The 20,546-nt window shown below is 62.6% G+C and overlaps 1 protein-coding gene across 1 annotated transcript in view; it reads left to right on the top strand.

Annotated features, from left to right (window-relative positions):
* Positions 1 to 20,546, top strand: part of SND1 (staphylococcal nuclease and tudor domain containing 1) — a 79,204-nt gene that overhangs the window by 9,505 nt on the left and 49,153 nt on the right. Inside the window, exons 8-10 of the mRNA XM_039704571.1 lie at positions 60 to 166; positions 468 to 558; positions 11,409 to 11,522. Of these exons, the coding sequence (XP_039560505.1) occupies positions 60 to 166; positions 468 to 558; positions 11,409 to 11,522 (312 nt within the window). The remainder of the gene's footprint in view (positions 1 to 59; positions 167 to 467; positions 559 to 11,408; positions 11,523 to 20,546) is intronic.

The following is a 20,546-nucleotide window of genomic DNA, read 5'->3' as shown; positions in this document are numbered from 1 at the left end:
GGATCCTGCTGACCCTGGGGGGATCCTGCTGACCCTGGGCCCTCTCCTGCTCCCTGCAGAACGGGAACATCACGGAGCTGCTGCTGAAGGAGGGCTTTGCCCGCTGTGTGGACTGGTCCATCGCCGTCTACACCCGCGGCGCCGACAAACTGCGCGCGGCCGAGAGGTGGGACGGGGACCCTGCTGCTCCCAGTGCTCCCCGCTGATTCCACTGATCCCACTTGATCCCACTGATCCCAGCTGATCCCAGTGCTCCCTGCTGATCCCACTGCTCCCAGCTGATCCCCGTGCTCCCACTGCTCCCAGCTGCATCCATGGGGTGCCCAGAGTGACTCCAGCCCCGTGTGTCTCACCAGGGTGGGATCGATGGGATCTCCCCTCCATCCCTCCCTGGGGCTTTGCTGGGGGTGCCACCCCGGCACGCCCGGGTGTGCCAGCCCCGTGTCCCACTGTCCCCACCCCGCCAGGTTTGCCAAGGAGCGCAAGCTGAGGATCTGGAGGGATTACGTGGCCCCCACGGCAAACCTGGATCAGAAGGACAAACAGTTCGTGGCCAAGGTGAGCGGGGCCGGGAAGGGACATCTGGGGACCAGGGGCACAGGAGGGGGCCAGCCTGGCCTCTCCATGGGTTTGGACAAACCCCAGAGGGGTTTCCCTCGGCTGGATCCCAGCCATGGATCCCAGGGTGCTCTGGGATCTCCAGCAGGGCTGGAGTGGGAAGAGGTGCCAGGAGAAGGGAAGGAGCCCTAAGAGAGGAGTTTGCTTTGTGGGCACGGACTGGGGGGTCCTGGCACCTCAATCTGGGCAGCCGGGGCCACAGGGTGGGCTCACATCTCAACTGATCCCTGAGTACCCCGGGATCCCTGCCCCGGTGCAGAGCGGGGTGGCGGGCGCGGGGTGGTCCCGGTGGGATGCGGAGCTGCGGGATCCGGGCAGGATCCCCGGGATGGCCCCACTAGGTGGAGCTGCCGCCTCGCCCAGGCAGCGGCCGCGGCTCCGGAGCTGCTGGAATTTCCCCGGGAATGGGCAGCAGCCACTTTTCTTGGAAAGTCGGCGTGGTCCCTGCGCAGGGTCGGATCCTTCCAGCTGCCCCGGTCCTGCCGGGATCGGGATCGTGTCCGAGCAACCTGGCCTTGTCTGGGTGCTCCTGGGGGAAAGCAGGAATGGGATCAAGCCTGGCAGCTCCTGGGGAAAAGCAGGAATGGGATCAAGCCTGGCAGCTCCTGGGGGCTCCTGGGTGCCAGGGGTTATGGGATCAAGCCTGGCAGCTCCTGGGGAAAAGCAGGAATGGGATCAAGCCTGGCAGCTCCTGGGGAAAAGCAGGAATGGGATCAAGCCTGGCAGCTCCTGGGGAAAAGCAGGAATGGGATCAAGCCTGGCAGCTCCTGGGGAAAAGCAGGAATGGGATCAAGCCTGGCAGCTCCTGGGGAAAAGCAGGAATGGGATCAAGCCTGGCAGCTCCTGGGGAAAAGCAGGAATGGGATCAAGCCTGGCAGCTCCTGGGGAAAAGCAGGAATGGGATCAAGCCTGGCAGCTCCTGGGGAAAAGCAGGAATGGGATCAAGCCTGGCAGCTCCTGGGGAAAAGCAGGAATGGGATCAAGCCTGGCAGCTCCTGGGGAAAAGCAGGAATGGGATCAAGCCTGGCAGCTCCTGGGGAAAAGCAGGAATGGGATCAAGCCTGGCAGCTCCTGGGGAAAAGCAGGAATGGGATCAAGCCTGGCAGCTCCTGGGGAAAAGCAGGAATGGGATCAAGCCTGGCAGCTCCTGGGGAAAAGCAGGAATGGGATCAAGCCTGGCAGCTCCTGGGGAAAAGCAGGAATGGGATCAAGCCTGGCAGCTCCTGGGGAAAAGCAGGAATGGGATCAAGCCTGGCAGCTCCTGGGGAAAAGCAGGAATGGGATCAAGCCTGGCAGCTCCTGGGGAAAAGCAGGAATGGGATCAAGCCTGGCAGCTCCTGGGGAAAAGCAGGAATGGGATCAAGCCTGGCAGCTCCTGGGGAAAAGCAGGAATGGGATCAAGCCTGGCAGCTCCTGGGGAAAAGCAGGAATGGGATCAAGCCTGGCAGCTCCTGGGGAAAAGCAGGAATGGGATCAAGCCTGGCAGCTCCTGGGGAAAAGCAGGAATGGGATCAAGCCTGGCAGCTCCTGGGGAAAAGCAGGAATGGGATCAAGCCTGGCAGCTCCTGGGGAAAAGCAGGAATGGGATCAAGCCTGGCAGCTCCTGGGGAAAAGCAGGAATGGGATCAAGCCTGGCAGCTCCTGGGGAAAAGCAGGAATGGGATCAAGCCTGGCAGCTCCTGGGGAAAAGCAGGAATGGGATCAAGCCTGGCAGCTCCTGGGGAAAAGCAGGAATGGGATCAAGCCTGGCAGCTCCTGGGGAAAAGCAGGAATGGGATCAAGCCTGGCAGCTCCTGGGGAAAAGCAGGAATGGGATCAAGCCTGGCAGCTCCTGGGGAAAAGCAGGAATGGGATCAAGCCTGGCAGCTCCTGGGGAAAAGCAGGAATGGGATCAAGCCTGGCAGCTCCTGGGGAAAAGCAGGAATGGGATCAAGCCTGGCAGCTCCTGGGGAAAAGCAGGAATGGGATCAAGCCTGGCAGCTCCTGGGGAAAAGCAGGAATGGGATCAAGCCTGGCAGCTCCTGGGGAAAAGCAGGAATGGGATCAAGCCTGGCAGCTCCTGGGGAAAAGCAGGAATGGGATCAAGCCTGGCAGCTCCTGGGGAAAAGCAGGAATGGGATCAAGCCTGGCAGCTCCTGGGGAAAAGCAGGAATGGGATCAAGCCTGGCAGCTCCTGGGGAAAAGCAGGAATGGGATCAAGCCTGGCAGCTCCTGGGGAAAAGCAGGAATGGGATCAAGCCTGGCAGCTCCTGGGGAAAAGCAGGAATGGGATCAAGCCTGGCAGCTCCTGGGGAAAAGCAGGAATGGGATCAAGCCTGGCAGCTCCTGGGGAAAAGCAGGAATGGGATCAAGCCTGGCAGCTCCTGGGGAAAAGCAGGAATGGGATCAAGCCTGGCAGCTCCTGGGGAAAAGCAGGAATGGGATCAAGCCTGGCAGCTCCTGGGGAAAAGCAGGAATGGGATCAAGCCTGGCAGCTCCTGGGGAAAAGCAGGAATGGGATCAAGCCTGGCAGCTCCTGGGGAAAAGCAGGAATGGGATCAAGCCTGGCAGCTCCTGGGGAAAAGCAGGAATGGGATCAAGCCTGGCAGCTCCTGGGGAAAAGCAGGAATGGGATCAAGCCTGGCAGCTCCTGGGGAAAAGCAGGAATGGGATCAAGCCTGGCAGCTCCTGGGGAAAAGCAGGAATGGGATCAAGCCTGGCAGCTCCTGGGGAAAAGCAGGAATGGGATCAAGCCTGGCAGCTCCTGGGGAAAAGCAGGAATGGGATCAAGCCTGGCAGCTCCTGGGGAAAAGCAGGAATGGGATTAAGCCTGGCAGATCCTGGGGAAAAGCAGGAATGGGATCAAGCCTGGCAGCTCCTGGGGAAAAGCAGGAATGGGATCAAACCTGGCAGCTCCTGGGGGCTCCTGGGTGCCAGGGGTTGAAGGGAGCATGGTGGAAAAGCTCTGGAGCTGTCGGGACAGCCAGGAGCTGCTGTAGCTGCTCCAAGCTGATCCCTGTGGTGCCTCTGGCTCGTGCCTGCTGGGATGAGGTTGGGAGTGGCTCCTGTGCTTGCTCGGCTGGCTGGGACAGGAGCAGAGCCCCCCAAACCTGCCCACACCAGGCAGGGTTTGCTGGGCGCTCCCTGTGCAGGGACACGGAGCTCGGAGGGGCTCGGGAGGCTGGGATGGGAGCCCGTGGCAGTGACAAATGGCACCTGGGCAGGTGTCCCGTGGGCACGGCAGGGCCGCGTGCCGGCGCTGGAACGCCGGGAAGCGCCGCTGGCAGCGGCTGCACCGGGGCTGTGCCAGGAGCTGTGCCAGGAGCTGTGCCAGGGCCGTCAGTCACGCTCTGCTCAGCTGCTGGAGGGGGCGGCTGGATGCTCCCGGCGATTCCGAGGTTTTGTGGGATAGCGGCAGGCGGGGCCCCCCCGGGCTCTGGAGAGGCGGGTCCGGGCTGCCTTTGGGGTCAGCGGCATTTCCCCCCATCCCCAGGAGCCGTGGGGATCCAGCTTGGCCCTGGGAATGGTGGGGAGTGGAATCCCCGCGGGTTGGGGGCAGAGTTTGCAGGACCCCCCCAATTCCCTGGCGCTGTGGGGTCCCCCCGGTTCCCTGTGACCCCCAAAGGCAGCAAACCCCGTGTCCTGCTTTTCGGGGAGCAGACTGGGATCTCTGCCTGTTGGGTCGATCCCTCTCTTCTCCCGGGGCTCTGGAATTTGGCCTTTGGCAGCCGCAGCGCCCCCGCATTTCGCTGTCACTTTGGGGGCTTTTTTTGTTTTTTTTTGGTTGTTTTTTTTTTTTTTTCCCCTTTGCCCGGAATTGCAAGCGACAGGGAAAACGAGGGCAGATGCCCGCACGGCTGCGGTGCCAGCGCGGATCCCGCAGCCGGGCACATGTCGGGGCTCCCGGGCTCGCTCCGGTGCCGTGCCGTGCCGTGCCGGGCACGGAGCGGGTGGGCAGGGATGGCGCCGGAGCCGCCTCCGTGCTCGGCACAGCGGGGCTCGTTCGCAGCGGCACAGCTGACGCAGGAGCTGCTGGAAGGGGCTGCGAGGGGAGGGGGAGGAGGAGGAGGAGGAAGATCCCAACCTGCCTTTGCACCGCTGATCAAGCGCGGCAAATGGGCTCCGGCTGATTCCGGCGGGGCTGGGCTCGGGGCTGGGGGCTCGGGGCTGGGCTGGGGGCGCAGGGGAGGCTTGGCCTCGGTTGTGGCTCTGGCGCTGGTGAGGGGCGAGGGGGAAAGCCGAGGAATGGGAATGTCGGAGGGGCTGGAGGCTCTCTCCCGAAATGCCTGCGTCAGCTGGCCGGGGAGCAGCGGGATTTTTTCCGCGCTGCGGAGCCGTGCCGTGCCGTGCCGCGCCGGGCTGGGAGCCATCCCCGGCAGGGGGGGCTGCGGCAGCCGGGCCGGGGGCTCCGGGCCATCCCGGGGCTGTCCCGCCCCTGCTGCCCTCCTGATGCTCGGCGGGCGGGGCTGAGCCCCTTTGATCCTGGTTTTTATTCCCTTTGCGGGAGCTCTGCTCGTGGCCAAATCATCCTGGGGCTCGGTGGGATGTGCCAGAGCCGAGCCCGGGAGCTGCTCCTGGGCTCAGCCGAGTGCCAGACCCTGCCAAAGCCCCTCGAAAGGACGTTTTTGGGATGGGGGGACACTCGAGCCTCTCCTGGTGCTGGCCTCTGGCTCCCCAAGTGCCACCGTGCTTGTGGGGGTGCAGGAGGTCACCCTCAGCTTTGGGGCTGCTCCTGTGCATCCCAGGAGTGGATGCTGTCCATGGATGATGTCCTGGGAGCACAGCAGTCAGGAGCCTTGGGAGTGGGGACACGTCCCCATGGTCCCCAGGCGTGGGGGTCCTTGTCCTCCCCAGCTCCCAGGGAAACCATCCCTAAAAGTGGAATCCCTGCCCCCCAATGTCACATCCTGGCACCCCAGGGTCACCTCCCATTACCCCAGTGTCACACCCACACCCCCAGGGTCACTCCCAGCACCCCCAGGTCCCCGGATCGCTGCCCTGTGGCTGCTCTGTGTCTGTCCCCGGCTGTCCCCATGGGTTGGGGTCAGCATTTGGAATCAGCTGCACTTTTAGGGCTCATCCAGGGTTTGTGGGGTGGGTCGTGCTGCCAGACCCCCCCCAGGAAGGGTGGAATTCCCAGTCCTCAGAGGAAGAGCTGCTTCCCTTTGCTTCTTCCCCCTCGGACTGGTCCTGTGCCTGCCTGGAGCACCCAGACCGGGAGGTTTTGTGTCCTCCACTGGTCCCAGTTCTCCCTCCCTGCGTGCCCCCAGTACCGGGGACAAGCAAAGCCCGGGGTGGAAAACCAGAGGCTTTGTTGCAGTGAGGAAAAACATCTTCCTGATAAATATGGACAGGGGAGGGCTGCGAGCTCCTGCCCTGCAGCGCTGGCGGGATGGGGGTGGCCGGGGTGGCTGGGCCTGGCCGGTGCCACAGGGACATTCCAGGGCTGCCCTCCCTGCCCCCGGCCCGGGGGACGTGGGGAGCAGCAGCCGGAGCGTGCTGGCTCTGCAAGAAACAGCTGCAGAGCTTTAGAAAAATAATCCTTCCAATGCCGTTATCAAAGGGCCTCTCGCAGGCAGGAAAGCCACAATAAATATTGGATAAGGGAATGGCTGTGGCGGGCTGGGGACGTGGCAGGGGACAAAGCCCTGGCCCCGGGGCAGTGCTGAGTGTTCTGTCACCGTGTCACCCCCTGACCCTCCTGCCCTCCCTGCGGCTCCAGCAGGAGGAGGCAGCAGCTGCCCAGGGAGGGTGGGCACCTGGGCGTGCCCCTCGTGCCACCCTGCTCTGTCCTGCCTGGGAATGGCCTCCCGTGGGAGCCCTGGCTCCAGGTGCCATGTCCTGCTGTGCCCCATGTCCCTTGTCCTGTGCCCCGTGCCCCATGTCCTGCTGTGCCCCGTGTCCTGCTGTGCCCCATGTCCCTTGTCCTGCTGTGCCCCGTGCCCTGCTGTGCCCCATGTCCCGTGTCCTGCTGTGCTCCATGTCCTGCTGTGCCCCGTGTCCTACTGTGCCCCGTGTCCTGCTGTGCTCCATGTCCTGCTGTGCCCCATGTCCTGCTGTGCCCCGTGTCCCTTGTTCTGCTGTGTCCCTGGTCCTGCAGGGACCCTTTGTAACTGGGTCAGGGCCCTGCAGGGACCCTGGAGGTCCCTCGTGGCTCCTGCTGCCACCCAGCTCTGCCCTGCCTGGGAGACACGATGTCCCTGCTCCAGGTGCCATGTACTGCTGCATCCTGTGTCCTACATCTGTCCTGCTGCATGTCCTGCTGCATCCCAGAGTCTGCTCCATCCGTGTCCTGCTGCCTCCTGTATCCTAAATTCATGTCCTGCTATATCTGTGTCCTCCTGCATCCCATGTCCTATATCCTGTATTCTGCTGAATCCCATATTCTGCTACATCCATGTGCTGCTGCATCCCATGCCTTACATCCCATATCCTGCTGCATCCTGCATCCTGCTGCATCCCATGTCCTACTGTATCCCATGTCCTACATCCTGTATTCTGCTTCATCCCATGTCCTGGTGCATCCTGTATCCAGCTACCTCCTGCATCCTGCTGCATCCTGTGTCTTGCTACATCCATGTGCTGCTTCATGCCATGTCCTACATCCTGTATTCTGCTTCATCCCATGTTCTGCTACATCCATGTGCTGCTGCATCCCATGTCCTGCTTCATCCTGCATCTTGCTGCATCCTGTGTCCTGCTGTATCCATGTCCTGCTGCATCCCATGTTGTGCTGCATCCCATGTCCTGCTTCATCCTGCATCCTGCTGCATCCTGTGTCCTGCTACATCCATGTGCTGCTGCATCCCATGTCCTGCATCCCATGTCCTCCATCCCGTGTCCTGCTACATCCATGTGCTGCTGCATCCCACGTCCTGCATCCCGTGTCCTGCATCCCATGTCCTGCATCCCGTGTCCTGCTACATCCATGTGCTGCTGCCTGCCTCCCCTGTCCTGCATCCCGTGTCCTGCCTCCCGTGTCCTGCTACATCCATGTGCTGCTGCATCCTGTATCCTGCTACGTCCATGTCCTGCTGCATCCCATGTCCTACATCCTGTATTCTGCTGCATCCCATGTCCTGCTGCCTCCCGTGTCCTGCTACATCCATGTCCTGCTGCATTCCATGTCCTGCATTCCGTGTCCTGCTGCATCCCGTGCCCTACATCCCATGTCCTGCTGCATGCATGTGCTGATGCATCCCGTGTCCTGCCTCCCGTGCCCTGCGTGCCCCTGGCAGGGGCTGCTCCCGGTGCGGTTCCCGTGAGCTGTTCCTGCCGGGCAGGGCTCCGGGGCCGGCGGGGCCCGGGCAGTGCCCACTCCCGCACGGATGCGGGCTCCGGGAGCCGCCGGCCGGCTGCTGCCTCCTGCCAGGGAACAAATGAGATGTGACCGGGCTCCGCGGCTGCCGTGGCTCCCGGGAAGCATGTGCTGGATGTGTAATGGAGCGCGGGATCTGCCCCCGGAGCTGACCCGCGGCGGCCCCGGCTGCGGCAGCGCCCTGCTTCTCCCGAGCCGGGGCGGCGGGAGGAGAGAGCCCGCTCCCTGCTCGCCCCGGGGTGCCCTGGAGCGTGAGATTGGATTACTCCACTTGGCAGGCGCGCGGCTTTGGGCTGCTCCTGCCGAGGAGCAGCCAGGAGCGGGGAGCCGGGAGGGGCCGGGGCCGTTCCCGGGGGCTGTGCCGTGCCCTGGCTCCGCGGTGTCTGCTCGGATCCGAGTCCCTTAAATCCCGCTCTGCCTCCGCTGCGAGGGGCGGCTGTGGCTGCAGGGCAAGGAGGGCTGGAGAGGGCTCGGCTGCTGCCCCCCTCCCGGCTCTGGGGTGTGGGATTGGGATCGGGGAGCATCATCAGCACTGGGGGCCTTTGGGACTGGGGGGACTGGATAGCTGGGAGCAGGCAGGGGGAGGTTCCTGGTTCCTGTCCTGGCAGTGGTGATATCCAGCAGCTCTGCTCAGCCAGGCTGGAGAGCTGGGAATGTTAAACCCGTGTGTGTGTCCTGAGCTGGACTGGGATTCTCCTGCCCCTCTGCCTGCAGCCAGGCTGGGAGAGCTGGGAGTGCTCACCTGGGCAGGAGAAGGACCCAGGGAGAGCTCAGAGCCCCTGGCAGGGCCCAGAGGGGCTCCAGGAGAGCTGCAGAGGGACTGGGGACAAGGGACAGGACCCCGGGAATGGCTGCCACTGCCAGAGGGCAGCCATGGATCGGAGATTGGCAATGAGGAATTGCTGGCTGGGCTGGAATTGCCAGAGCAGCTGGGGCTGCCCCTGCATCCCTGCAGTGCCCAGGGCCAGGCTGGACACTGGGGCTGGAGCAGCCTGGCACAGTGGCAGGTGTCCCTGCCATGGCAGGGTGGCACTGGGGGGGCTCTGAGGTCCTTCTCACCCAGCCATTGCAGGATTCCCTGACTTTATGGTCCTGATTAATTTTGTCCCACCGTGGGCTGTCCTTGTTCTCTCCTCCCCCAGCATCATCCCTGGTCCAGTGTCCAGCTGCTGCTCCTGCCCCTCTGGAATTGCCTCTGGAATGAAACCCAGGGGCTGGCAGTGCCCTGGTGTGCCACATGTCACCATGCCAGGAGCCACCTTCCCCTGTGACAGCCAGGATGGGTTGGGGCTGCTCACTGTGCTGGGGGTGGGAGTCAGGGTGGCAGAGCCGCTGTCCCGGTGGCACCTGGCCCTTGGTGTGCCCCGGTGGCCCCTGTCCCCACGCTCAGCTCTGTCTCTGTCCCCAGGTGATGCAGGTGCTCAACGCTGACGCCATCGTGGTGAAGCTCAACTCCGGGGACCACAAAACCATTCACCTGTCCAGCATCCGGCCACCCCGGCTCGAGGGGGACAGCGCCCAGGTGACACCGCGGGGACGGGCACGGGGAGGGGGGACAGTGCCTGGGGACACCGCACAGAGCCGCTGTCCCGGTGGCACCTGGCCCTTGGTGTGCCCCGGTGGCCCCTGTCCCCACGCTCAGCTCTGTCTCTGTCCCCAGGTGATGCAGGTGCTCAACGCTGACGCCATCGTGGTGAAGCTCAACTCCGGGGACCACAAAACCATTCACCTGTCCAGCATCCGGCCACCCCGGCTCGAGGGGGACAGCGCCCAGGTGACACCGCAGGGACGGGCACGGGGAGGGGGGACAGCGTCTGGGGACACTGTGGGGACAGAGAGGGGACAGCAAGGGGATGGGAGTAGGATGGGAAGGGCGGGGCAGGGGTGCCAGCCCACAGGGGCTCCTCAGGGCAGGGATTCATCCCTGTTCCTGCTGCTGTTCCCCCTTTTACTGCGTTCCCTCCGTGGCTGGTGCACTCAGAGCTGTGGGATCACGGAGCTCCCGAGACCCTGCCTTGCTCCTGGCACATCCCTCCTCCTCCAGCGCCTCTGGAGATGCCGGGAAGGCTCCTGGGACGGGCACGGGGAGGGGGGACAGTGCCTGGGGACACCGCAGGGACAGAGAGGGGACAGCAAGGGGATGGGAGTAGGATGGGAAGGGCGGGGCAGGGGTGCCAGCCCACAGGGGCTCCTCAGGGCAGGGATTCATCCCTGTTCCTGCTGCTGTTCCCCCTTTTACTGCGTTCCCTCCGTGGCTGGTGCACTCAGAGCTGTGGGATCACGGAGCTCCCGAGACCCTGCCTTGCTCCTGGCACATCCCTCCTCCTCCTCCTCCGGCGCCTCTGGAGATGCCAGGAAGGCTCCTGGGAAGGCTCCTGCCCGTGCACACGAGGGGGCCGAGCCAGGATTGCTCCAAACCCGCCTTTCCCGGGCTGTTTTCCATCCTGGAGCACCGCGGGCTGGCCTGGTGCCAGGATTGCTCCAAACCCGCCTTTCCCGGGCTGTTTTCCATCCTGGAGCACCGCGGGCCGGCCTGGCCATGCCGGTGGGCGGCAGCTCCCGAGGTGACCCCGCGTTGCTGTGGGAACGGGAATTTGGGAATTCCTGCCTCCCTGCACGCGCCTTGCTCCGGCCACAGGGAATTGTGGAAACCTTCCCAGACCGGCCTCTTCCCGCTGCTCCTCGGGCATGGGGGCTCGGGGGGCAGCGGGATCCCCCAGGAGCAGCCGCAGTCTCCAAGGAAACCACAGAAAGGGAGATGGAGAAAGGGGGATGGAGAAAGGGAGAGGGCAGAAAGGGAGAGGGCAGAAAGGCAGCACCTGGATGGATCTGCTGGGAAACCTCCAGGATTGGGCCCCGGCTCCTCCCAAATTCCTGCAGATCCTGGGCAGCCCCCAGCGTGGGCTCTGTGTCCCTGAGTCCAGGGTGTCCCTGTGCATCCCAACACCCCAGTGTCACATCCCAGCACCCTGAGGTCACATCCCAGCACCCTGAGGTTACATCCCAGCACTCCAGTGTCACATCCCCTGCATCCCTGCAGTGCCCAAGGCCAGGCTGGACACTGGGGCTGGAGCAGCCTGGCACAGTGGCAGGTGTCCCTGCCATGGCAGGGTGGCACTGCAGGGGCTCTGAGGTCCTTCTCACCCAGCCATTGCAGGATTCCCTGACTTTGTGGTCCTGATTAATTTTGTCCCACCGTGGGCTGTCCTTGCTTTCACCTCCCTGAGCTTCATCCCTTGTCCAGTGTCCAGCTGCTGCTCCTGCCCCTCTGGAATTGCCTCTGGAATGAAACCCAGGGGCTGGCAGTGCCCTGGTGTGCCACATGTCACCATGCCAGGAGCCACCTTCCCCTGTGACAGCCAGGATGGGTTGGGGCTGCTCACTGTGCTGGGGGTGGGAGTCAGGGTGGCAGAGCCGCTGTCCCGGTGGCACCTGGCCCTTGGTGTGCCCCGGTGGCCCCTGTCCCCACGCTCAGCTCTGTCTCTGTCCCCAGGTGATGCAGGTGCTCAACGCCGACGCCATCGTGGTGAAGCTCAACTCCGGGGACCACAAAACCATTCACCTGTCCAGCATCCGGCCACCGCGGCTCGAGGGGGACAGCGCCCAGGTGACACCGCAGGGACGGGCACGGGGAGGGGGGACAGCGTCTGGGGACACTGTGGGGACAGAGAGGGGACAGCAAGGGGATGGGAGTAGGATGGGAAGGGCGGGGCAGGGGTGCCAGCCCACAGGGGCTCCTCAGGGCAGGGATTCATCCCTGTTCCTGCTGCTGTTCCCCCTTTTACTGCGTTCCCTCCGTGGCTGGTGCACTCAGAGCTGTGGGATCACGGAGCTCCCGAGACCCTGCCTTGCTCCTGGCACATCCCTCCTCCTCCAGCGCCTCTGGAGATGCCGGGAAGGCTCCTGGGAAGGCTCCTGGGAAGGCTCCTGCCCGTGCACACGACGGGGCCGAGCCAGGATTGCTCCAAACCCGCCTTTCCCGGGCTGTTTTCCATCCTGGAGCACCGCGGGCCGGCCTGGCCATGCCGGTGGGCGGCAGCTCCCGAGGTGACCCCGCGTTGCTGTGGGAACGGGAATTTGGGAATTCCTGCCTCCCTGCACGCGCCTTGCTCCGGCCACAGGGAATTGTGGAAACCTTCCCAGACCGGCCTCTTCCCGCTGCTCCTCGGGCATGGGGGCTCGGGGGGCAGCGGGATCCCCCAGGAGCAGCCGCAGTCTCCAAGGAAACCACAGAAAGGGGGATGGAGAAAGTGGGATGGAGAAAGGGAGAGGGCAGAAAGGGAGATGGAGAAAGTGAGACGGTAGAAAGGAGACGGCAGAAAGGGAGATGGCAGAAAGGCAGCACCCGGATGGATCTGCTGGGAAACCTCCAGGATCGGGCCCCGGCTCCTCCCAAATTCCTGTAGATCCTGGGGGGCCCTGCAGTGTGGGCTCTGTGTCCCTGAGTCCAGGGTGTCCCTGTGCATCCCAACACCCCAGTGTCACATCCCAGCACCCTGAGGTCACATCCCAGCACCCTGAGGTTACATCCCAGCACTCCAGTGTCACATCCCGGCACCCCTGTGTCACATCCTGGCACCCCAATGTGACATCCCAGCACCCTAGGGTCACATCCCAGCACCTGTGGCTGCTCTGTGTCTGTTCCCGGCTGTTCCCATGGGTTGGGATCAGCATTTGGAATCAGCTGCGCCTTCAGGGCACATCCAGGGTTTGTGGGGGTGGGGTGGTGCTGCCAGACCCCCCCAGGAAAGGGTGGAATTTCCAACCCTCGGAGGAAGAGCTGCTTCCCTCTGCCTCCTCTGCTTCCTCCTCCTCTTCCTTGGGCTGGTCCTGGCTCTGGTCTGTGTCACCCCTGCCCGGGGCACCCAGACTGGGAGGATTTGTGTCCTGTACTGGTCCCAGTTCTGCCCCACCAGGGTCTCCTGAGGTCCCTCTGGCCTGGGATGCTCCCGTTAAATCCAATTATTTCTCCCTGGGTTTCATCCTTCCGTAGCTCCGTCATGTTTCCGTCCCTGGCTCTGTCATTAATTACCTGGCAGTGCAATTAATGATTGGTTTGCTCCTCCCTTCCACGCCAGCAGTTAAAATTATGGAAAAAACATCCAAGAATTCCACAAGGGACCAAACCCACTCTCGCTGGGGACCCCCATCCCGACAGAGGTGGAGCTGGAGCTCAGGGAGTGTGGACACATCACTTTATGGATCAAATATCAGCATGGACACGTCTGTGGAATGTGTCAGGACTTACAGAACATTCATGGGAATATTTGTAACATCTAAGCATTTATTGAAAACCCACCAGTGGAGGGGTCTGGGCTGTGCTCCCAGGGACAGGGACAGGAGGAGAGGGAACGGCCTCAGGCTGGGCCAGGGCAGCTCAGGGTGGGCACAGCAGGAATTTCCCCATGGAAAGGGAGGTCAGGCCTTGGAAGGGGAAATTTGGAGTGCCCATCCCTGGAGGTGTCCAAGGAACTCCTGGAGGTGGCACTGAGGGCTCTGGGCTGGGGACAAGGTGGGCTTTGGGCACAGCCTGCACTCGGTGACCTTGGAGGGCTTTCCCAGCCTCAGCAATCCTGGGATCCATGTAAATTCTAGGCACATACACAGCTTTATTTAATATAAAATATAAAATGTGTAAAATACAACTTAGGGCTGATTCCAGGCTCCCCTGGAAGGCTTTCCCCCCGTGCCCCTTTGAGGGCTCTCCCACCCTGTCATCCCTGCCGGAGCAGGAGCTCCGGGATCTCGCAGCTCCGTCGGGAATCCCATCCCAGCCCGCCGAGCGCTAATTGCTGCTCCCACGGCTCGGGTGGAGGAGATGGGAAGTGACAGACGCAACACGGAGCGTGATGGGATCCTGCAGCCTTTCATCTGCAGCCTTTCATCTCCCGGCGCTGGATGAATCCCGGGAGCGTCCGCAGCGCTCGGCTCTGTCCGGGAGCGTCACGGGTCGGGGTGGAGATGGATCTCCCGCTGCTCCAGGTGCTGCATCGGCACCGTGGGCTGGGGAACAGCTGGAAAAGCTCACCTGGATGGCTGGAATCTACAGCAAGATGGCTGGAAACTCACTGGGATGGCTGGAAACTCACTGGGATGGCTGGAAAGACTGACTGGGAGGGCTGGAAGCTCTTACTGGGATGGCTGGAAACTCACTGGGATAACTGGATTCTATCACTGGGAAAGCTGGAAACTCACTGAGATGGCTGGAAACTCACTGGGATAACTGGATTCTGTCACTGGGAAAGCTGGAAACTCACTGGGATGGCTAGAAACTCACTGGGATAACTGGATTCTGTCACTGGGAAAGCTGGAAACTCATTGGGATGGCTGGAAACTCACTGGGACAACTGGATTCTGTCACTGGGAAGGCTGGAAACTCATTGGGATGGCTGGAATCTCTCCCTGGGATGCAGCCCCCATCTATGCCTGCAAACATGGAATGCTCCAATCCCTGGGGTGCTCCAGGTGCCTGTGGATTCAGGGAAGCTGTTCCTGAGGTGCAGCCAGCACCCAGTGCTCTCCCCGAGCCCTGAGGTGGGGTTTGGGAATCCATCCATTTTGGAGACGCATCCATCCTGTTCCTGGAGCAGTCTGCTGGCCTTGGGTCCATCCAGAGGCAGAGCTGAGCCGTGTCTGGCAGTTCCATGGGATGGAGGAAGAGCCAGTTCCTGGGAAGAGCGAGGGGGCTCAGACCTGCTGGATCCAGCCGTGGTGATCCTGCCTCAGAGCTTCCCTGGGTGTCGGTGCCACCACCTTTCCCAGAGTTTGGGATATTTCCATTCCCTTTTCCAATCACCAGTGGTGATCCTGCCTCAGAGCTTCCCTGGGTGTCGGTGCCACCACCTTTCCCAGAGTTTGGGATATTTCCATTCCCTTTTCCAATCACCAGTGGTGATCCTGCCTCAGAGCTTCCCTGGGTGTCGGTGCCACCACCTTTCCCAGAGTTTGGGATATTTCCATTCCCTTTTCCAATCACCAGTGGTGATCCTGCCTCAGAGCTTCCCTGGGTGTCGGTGCCACCACCTTTCCCAGAGTTTGGGATGTTTCCATTCCCTTTTCCAGTCACCAGCTCCTTCCCTTGGACAGCCACACTCCAGGCCCCGTCAGCCGCTCCGGCGGAATTTTCTGGATTGCGGCAGTTGCAGCACAAATCTGCTCCAGTACCCAGTTTATCTAAATTGATCTCTTAATTGGGAATTCTCTGGAGGAGGGGGAGTCGAGCACATGGATCCTGATTCAACGGGAGGAGCAGGGAGCAGGCAGCCTGCTGGGGAAGGCTGGGAGCTGGGGAGCTGGAACTGGGGCAGTGCCCCCGGCCAGAGCAGGGGTGTGGAGGCTGCTCCAGGGTTCGGGAGCTTTTGGGAGCCCTGGAAGTGGGATCAGGAGCAGAGATACCCCAGCTCCTTTCCCAGCTGCTCCAGGGCTCCCTGGTCCCAGCTGCACAGCCGAGGTCAGGCTGGCACTGCAGGTGTGGGATTTCTCCAGGGATTGTTGGGATGGCTCTGGGACACTTCCAGGTGGCTTTTCCAGGGATGCAAAGCTGGGGTTCTCTGGTTTTCCATGTTTCCCCAGGATGGCAGCTCGTGCCTGTCCCTCTGCTCCACACCAGTGCCAGGCAGGGATCCCGGGCCCCTCTGGCCAGGATTTGGGATGGGGGATCCTGGTGCTCTGCCTGCTCTGGAGCAACGGGAGCCTCCCAGAGCTGCCACCACCCCAGCAGGGAAAAGCTGGCAGCACAGGAAAGCTGGAAATGGCTTCAGAAAGAGGGAGAACAGATGGATTTGGGATTGGATTTTTTTTTTCCCAGCTCTCAGAGGAGCTGCATGCAGGTTTCTTGGCTTTCTGCTGTGATTCCAAAGGCAGGGAGCTGCTGGATCATCCAGGCCCCACTCCCGTGGGACCCTCACAGCCAGGGATTGGCATCCCAGCTGGAATGTGGGACATTCCAGCGTCCAGGACACTCTGTGTCCTGCAGATCCCAGTGACTCCAGGGCTCTGGGGTTCCAGTTGCTCTCTGAGGTGCCAGGTTTGACTCCTGGATTCAGGATTTTTGTGTGCCAGGAATGTCGTGGCTGCTCCGTGTCCCTCGTTCCCTTGGGAGGGGTGGTGGCTGTGGCTGCTCATCCTGCCACATTCCAGCAGATTTCAGGCAGTGTTTTTCCCAAACCTGTCAAAGCTGGTGTTTCCTCTGCTCCTTTCCCTGTGCCTTGCTGGTTCCTGGGATATTTCTGTAGGGTTGGAGGAGCTCTGCACCAGCGACCTGCCTGGAGCTGTGCCAGCCCCGCCGGAGGCAGGAAGGGCAGGGAATGACCTTGGGGCCAAGGGCAGCCCGGCCCAGCCCCCAGAGCTCAGCTTTTGAGGCTGTTCCAGTTGGATTTGTAACCCTGCGGGAGGGCTGGGAAAGGAGCTGGGAAGGATCGCATCCCACCCGCTTTTAGCAATCCCAGCTGCTCCTTCCCTGGAAAAGAGCTGCTGCTCCCGGCTCTGAGCCACCCCGGACAGCCACGGAGAGCCCGGTCCCGCTCGGTGGGTGCCGCTCGACAGATGGTCTGCAGGTGTCCGCCGGGAGCCTTTCCAGGGAGCAGCCAGCTGGATTTTGGGAAGAGGGCGGCTGCACGGCTTGGCAGCGCCTTGCCGGGAGCTGGGAACGTTCTCAGGCCCTGCAGAGGCTGCGCTGGCACCCTCGGGAGCGCGGGCGATGCCACAGCCCTGCCAGGCGAGGGCTGGGAGGAGGGGCTGGCACAGGGAGCGTTTTCCAGGCGGGAGTGGCGGGGTGGCTCTGCCGAACCCTCTGCAGGGACGGAGGCACAAATCCCCGGGGCTGTGGCTGCTGCCCCTGCATCCCTGGCACTGCCCCAGGCCAGGCTGGACACCGGGGCTGGAGCAGCCTGGCACAGTGGAGGTGTCCCTGCCATGGCAGGGTGGCACTGGGTGGTCCCTAAGACCCCTTCCCACCCACAGCATCCCGTGATCCTTCTGGAAACAAGCCTGGAGGAACCGGGGGATCCCCAGCTCGGCTGAGCCCTGCCGTGTCCCCTCCATGTTGTCCTTGTCCCCGTGGGTGCCGTGAGGACAGTCTGGGGAGCCGCTCCCGGGGTGTGGGGTTGAATGCGAGGCCGCGGCCCCGCTGGGAACGCCGGGCGGGATGCTCGCGGAGCAGGTCGCGGCTGCGAGTCGTGGCGCAGGGTTTGTACTACACAAATTGCTCCGCACTCAACGAGCATGAAAGATTAACGAGGAACAAAGCCATGAACTCATCCGGGCCCGCTCCCGCTAAATTACAGCTACAGGGATCATGGCAGCTCATCCACGGCTTGTGTAACCGAACTGATTTGGCGGCGTGGCCGGTGCGGAGCCGCCGCGGCTCCGAGCGCGCCGCACGCGACCTTAATGCATTCTAAATATTGGCAGAGCCGAGGAGAGGAGGCGCGGGGGCACCGGAGTTCCCGGATCAATTTTTAATGGGAGCTGCAGTCGCTTCCAGGGGGAAGACGAGTGCAGTCAGCATGTTCTGGGAACCTGGAGTGTGCCCTCCGGGCAGCAAGTGCTGCGCCGGGAAAACTGATTCGCTTGCATCTGCTGTGCCGAGCCTCCTGCCGCTCCCAAAGTCATTCCTGCCTGGAAAAGCAGCCCTTCGGTGTTTAACCCGCTCCCCTGACTGCGGCTCCCGGCGGCGCAGGGTGTTACATCCCGGCTGGGAGCCGGGGAAGGCTCTGCCGTGCCTCTGGAGCGTTTCCCTGCGCAAATGTCCAAACGCGGAGCCGGCTCCCGGGGGAGCTGCCAGCGCCAGGTACAAGGCCTGCTCCGGGCTGGACTCATTTGCGAGCTGGCACGGTTGGGTTCCTGTATGGATTACAGCTGCTGGCATCCCAGGAAATTGCTCATGGCTCAGAGAGCAGCAGCTCGGCAGCGAAACGGGAGCAGACTCCAGCCCGGAGCGCTGGAGCGGCAGCAGGAGCGGGCTGGTGCTGGAGCAGCCGGCCGGCCCCGCAGCCGGCCGGGAAGCTGGGCAGGAGCTTGCCAGCAATTACGGAGCAGCTTTTCCACGAGGCAGCAGCTCCGGGAGGCCCCGGGGCCGCGCTGCTCCGAGCAGGCCCCGCTCAGCCCATCTGCTGCCGCCGAATCCTGGCTGTGCCGCGTGGCAGGAATGATCCCCGGAGAGCCGGCTGCGCCGAGATCCTCCCCGGCCGCCTCCCGCTAAGTGCTGCAATCCCTCTGCTGTAATCCCTGCCTGGTGCTGTGACACCGATGCTTGGAGGGAGATCCAGGCACCTGCCAGCTCGCGTTCCCGGGGATGCTGCTCCAGCCTGGCGCGCTCCGGGAGCCGCTCCAGAGGTTTGGTCCGTGCCCAGCCCCGGCTGTTTCTCGCTCGGCTGGGCGAGCGTGAAAACGCTGCTGGGAGAGCGGAGCTTTGACCTTCTGAGCTCCTCGGGAGCTGCTGGAATTCCTCAGCGCATGGAAAATTGCGCTGAATTGGAGCAGCGCCTCGGCCCTGGCACAGAGCTGAGCTCTGCAATTACTGCTCCGGCCCTTGTGCCTCGGGAATCGATCCCTGATTTTAGCGTGGGATGAGCCTCTGCTGGCTCCCTTCCCATCTCCCAGCTCCGGGTGGGAAGCAGGCACGGCTCTGGATCCTGCCCGGTCACCCGCAGGGTGGCCGAGGGGACCCTGGGGACAGAGCTGGGCCACACGGTGCCATCACCCGGGGGGGCAGGGAGGGGACAGGAGCAGCCCATGACAGGACAGGGAGGCTCCAGCCCCAGGCTCACATCCCACCCCCCAGTTCCCAGCTCGGGGTGGTCGCAGGGGGTCCCAGCCCGGCCAGGGCTCTGTGTTTATCCCATCCCTCTGTGCTCAGGAGCTGGGAGCCTCCCCAGCCCCAGCAGCACGGGGGGGCTGGGGCCGTGGGAGCAGTGGGAACACCCCCATTCCTGCACCTCTGCCGGCGCCGCTCCCAGAATCGGGAATCATGAATATTCCCCCTCCATTAGCACCGGCTGCATTCAGTGCCAGACTCTGGGAGAAGTGAGGGATGGATGGGATGGAGGGGGGATGCATTGGGAATGTCCCTCAGGGGCATCTGCAGCCCCCCAGCCCCTTCCCCCAGCTCCAGTTCCTGGACTCTCATGGCACCGGCCATCCTTGGTGACACTGGGAGCTCCTCAGAACCTCCCAAAATTCCCAGTGCAAGTAGCAAAGCTGTGAGGAACCTTGGAAAGGGCTTTCCATGGAGGAGCTGCCCTGGATCTGCAGGGCTTGGTGGTGAGGAAGGGCTGGGCCCCTGCTGGCGCAGGGGTGGCGTGGCCTGGCACAGCCCCAGTGTCACTGTGGGTATGCTGGAGGTGACCTGGGCTGTGCCAGGGACTGGGGCTGGACTGTGGATCCTGCTTGTGCCAGGGATAATGGATCCACCCTGTTTGTGCCAGGGATCCTGTCTGTGCCAAGGATAGTGGATCCACCCTGTCCAGCTCCAGTTCCTGGACTCTCATGGCACCGGCCATCCTTGGTGACACTGGGAGCTCCTCAGAACCTCCCAAAATTCCCAGTGCAAGTAGCAAAGCTGTGAGGAACCTTGGAAAGGGCTTTCCATGGAGGAGCTGCCCTGGATCTGCAGGGCTTGGTGGTGAGGAAGGGCTGGGCCCCTGCTGGCGCAGGGGTGGCGTGGCCTGGCACAGCCCCAGTGTCACTGTGGGTATGCTGGAGGTGACCTGGGCTGTGCCAGGGACTGGGGCTGGACTGTGGATCCTGCTTGTGCCGGGGATAATGGATCCACCCTGCCTGTGCCAGGGATCCTGTCTGTGCCAAGGATAATGGATCCACCCTGTTTGTGCCTGGGATCCTGTCTGTGCCAAGGATAATGGATCCACCCTGTTTGTGCCAGGGATCCTGTCTGTGCCAAGGATAGTGGATCCACCCTGTCTGTGCCTGGGATCGTGCCTGTGCTATGGCTGACAGATCCATCCTGTCTGTGCCATGGATAATGGATCCATCCTGCCTGTGCCAGGGATCCTGCCTGTGCCGTGGCTGGTGAATCCATCCTGCCTGTGCTAGGGATCCTGTCTGTGCCGTGGATAACGGATCCATCCTGCCTGTGCCAGGGATCCTGCCTGTGCCAGGGATAATGGATCCATCCTACCCTGCCTGTGCCGTGGCTGACAGATCCATCTTGCCTGTGCCGTGCCAGGGATCCTGCCTGTGCCGTGGCTGGTGAATCCATCCTGCCTGTGCTGTGCTAACATCCTGCCTGTGCCTGTGGATCCATCCCTGTCTATGCCAGGGATAATAGATCCATCCTGCCTATGCCAGGGATAATGGATCCATCCTGCCTGTGCTGTGGCTGATGAATCCATCCTGTCTGTGCTGTGGCTGGTGAATCCATCCTGCCTGTGCTGTGCTAACAGATCCATCCTGCCTGTGCCAGGGATCCTGTCTATGCCAGGGATAATAGATCCATCCTGCCTATGCCAGGGATAATGGATCCATCCTGCCTGTGCCATGGCTGATGAATCCATCCTGCCTGTGCCGTGGCTGATGAATCCATCCTGCCTGTCCTGTGGCTGACAGATCCATCCTGCCTGTTCCCCAGACCCGCTGGCACAGCGCAGCCCCCGGGGGGTGGCGAGGGGGTCTC

Source organism: Passer montanus, unplaced genomic scaffold, assembly GCF_014805655.1.
Source record: "Passer montanus isolate IOZ18808 unplaced genomic scaffold, ASM1480565v1 scaffold177, whole genome shotgun sequence".
Taxonomy (NCBI): domain Eukaryota; kingdom Metazoa; phylum Chordata; class Aves; order Passeriformes; family Passeridae; genus Passer; species Passer montanus.
This window is presented reverse-complemented; position numbering and strand designations above follow the sequence as displayed.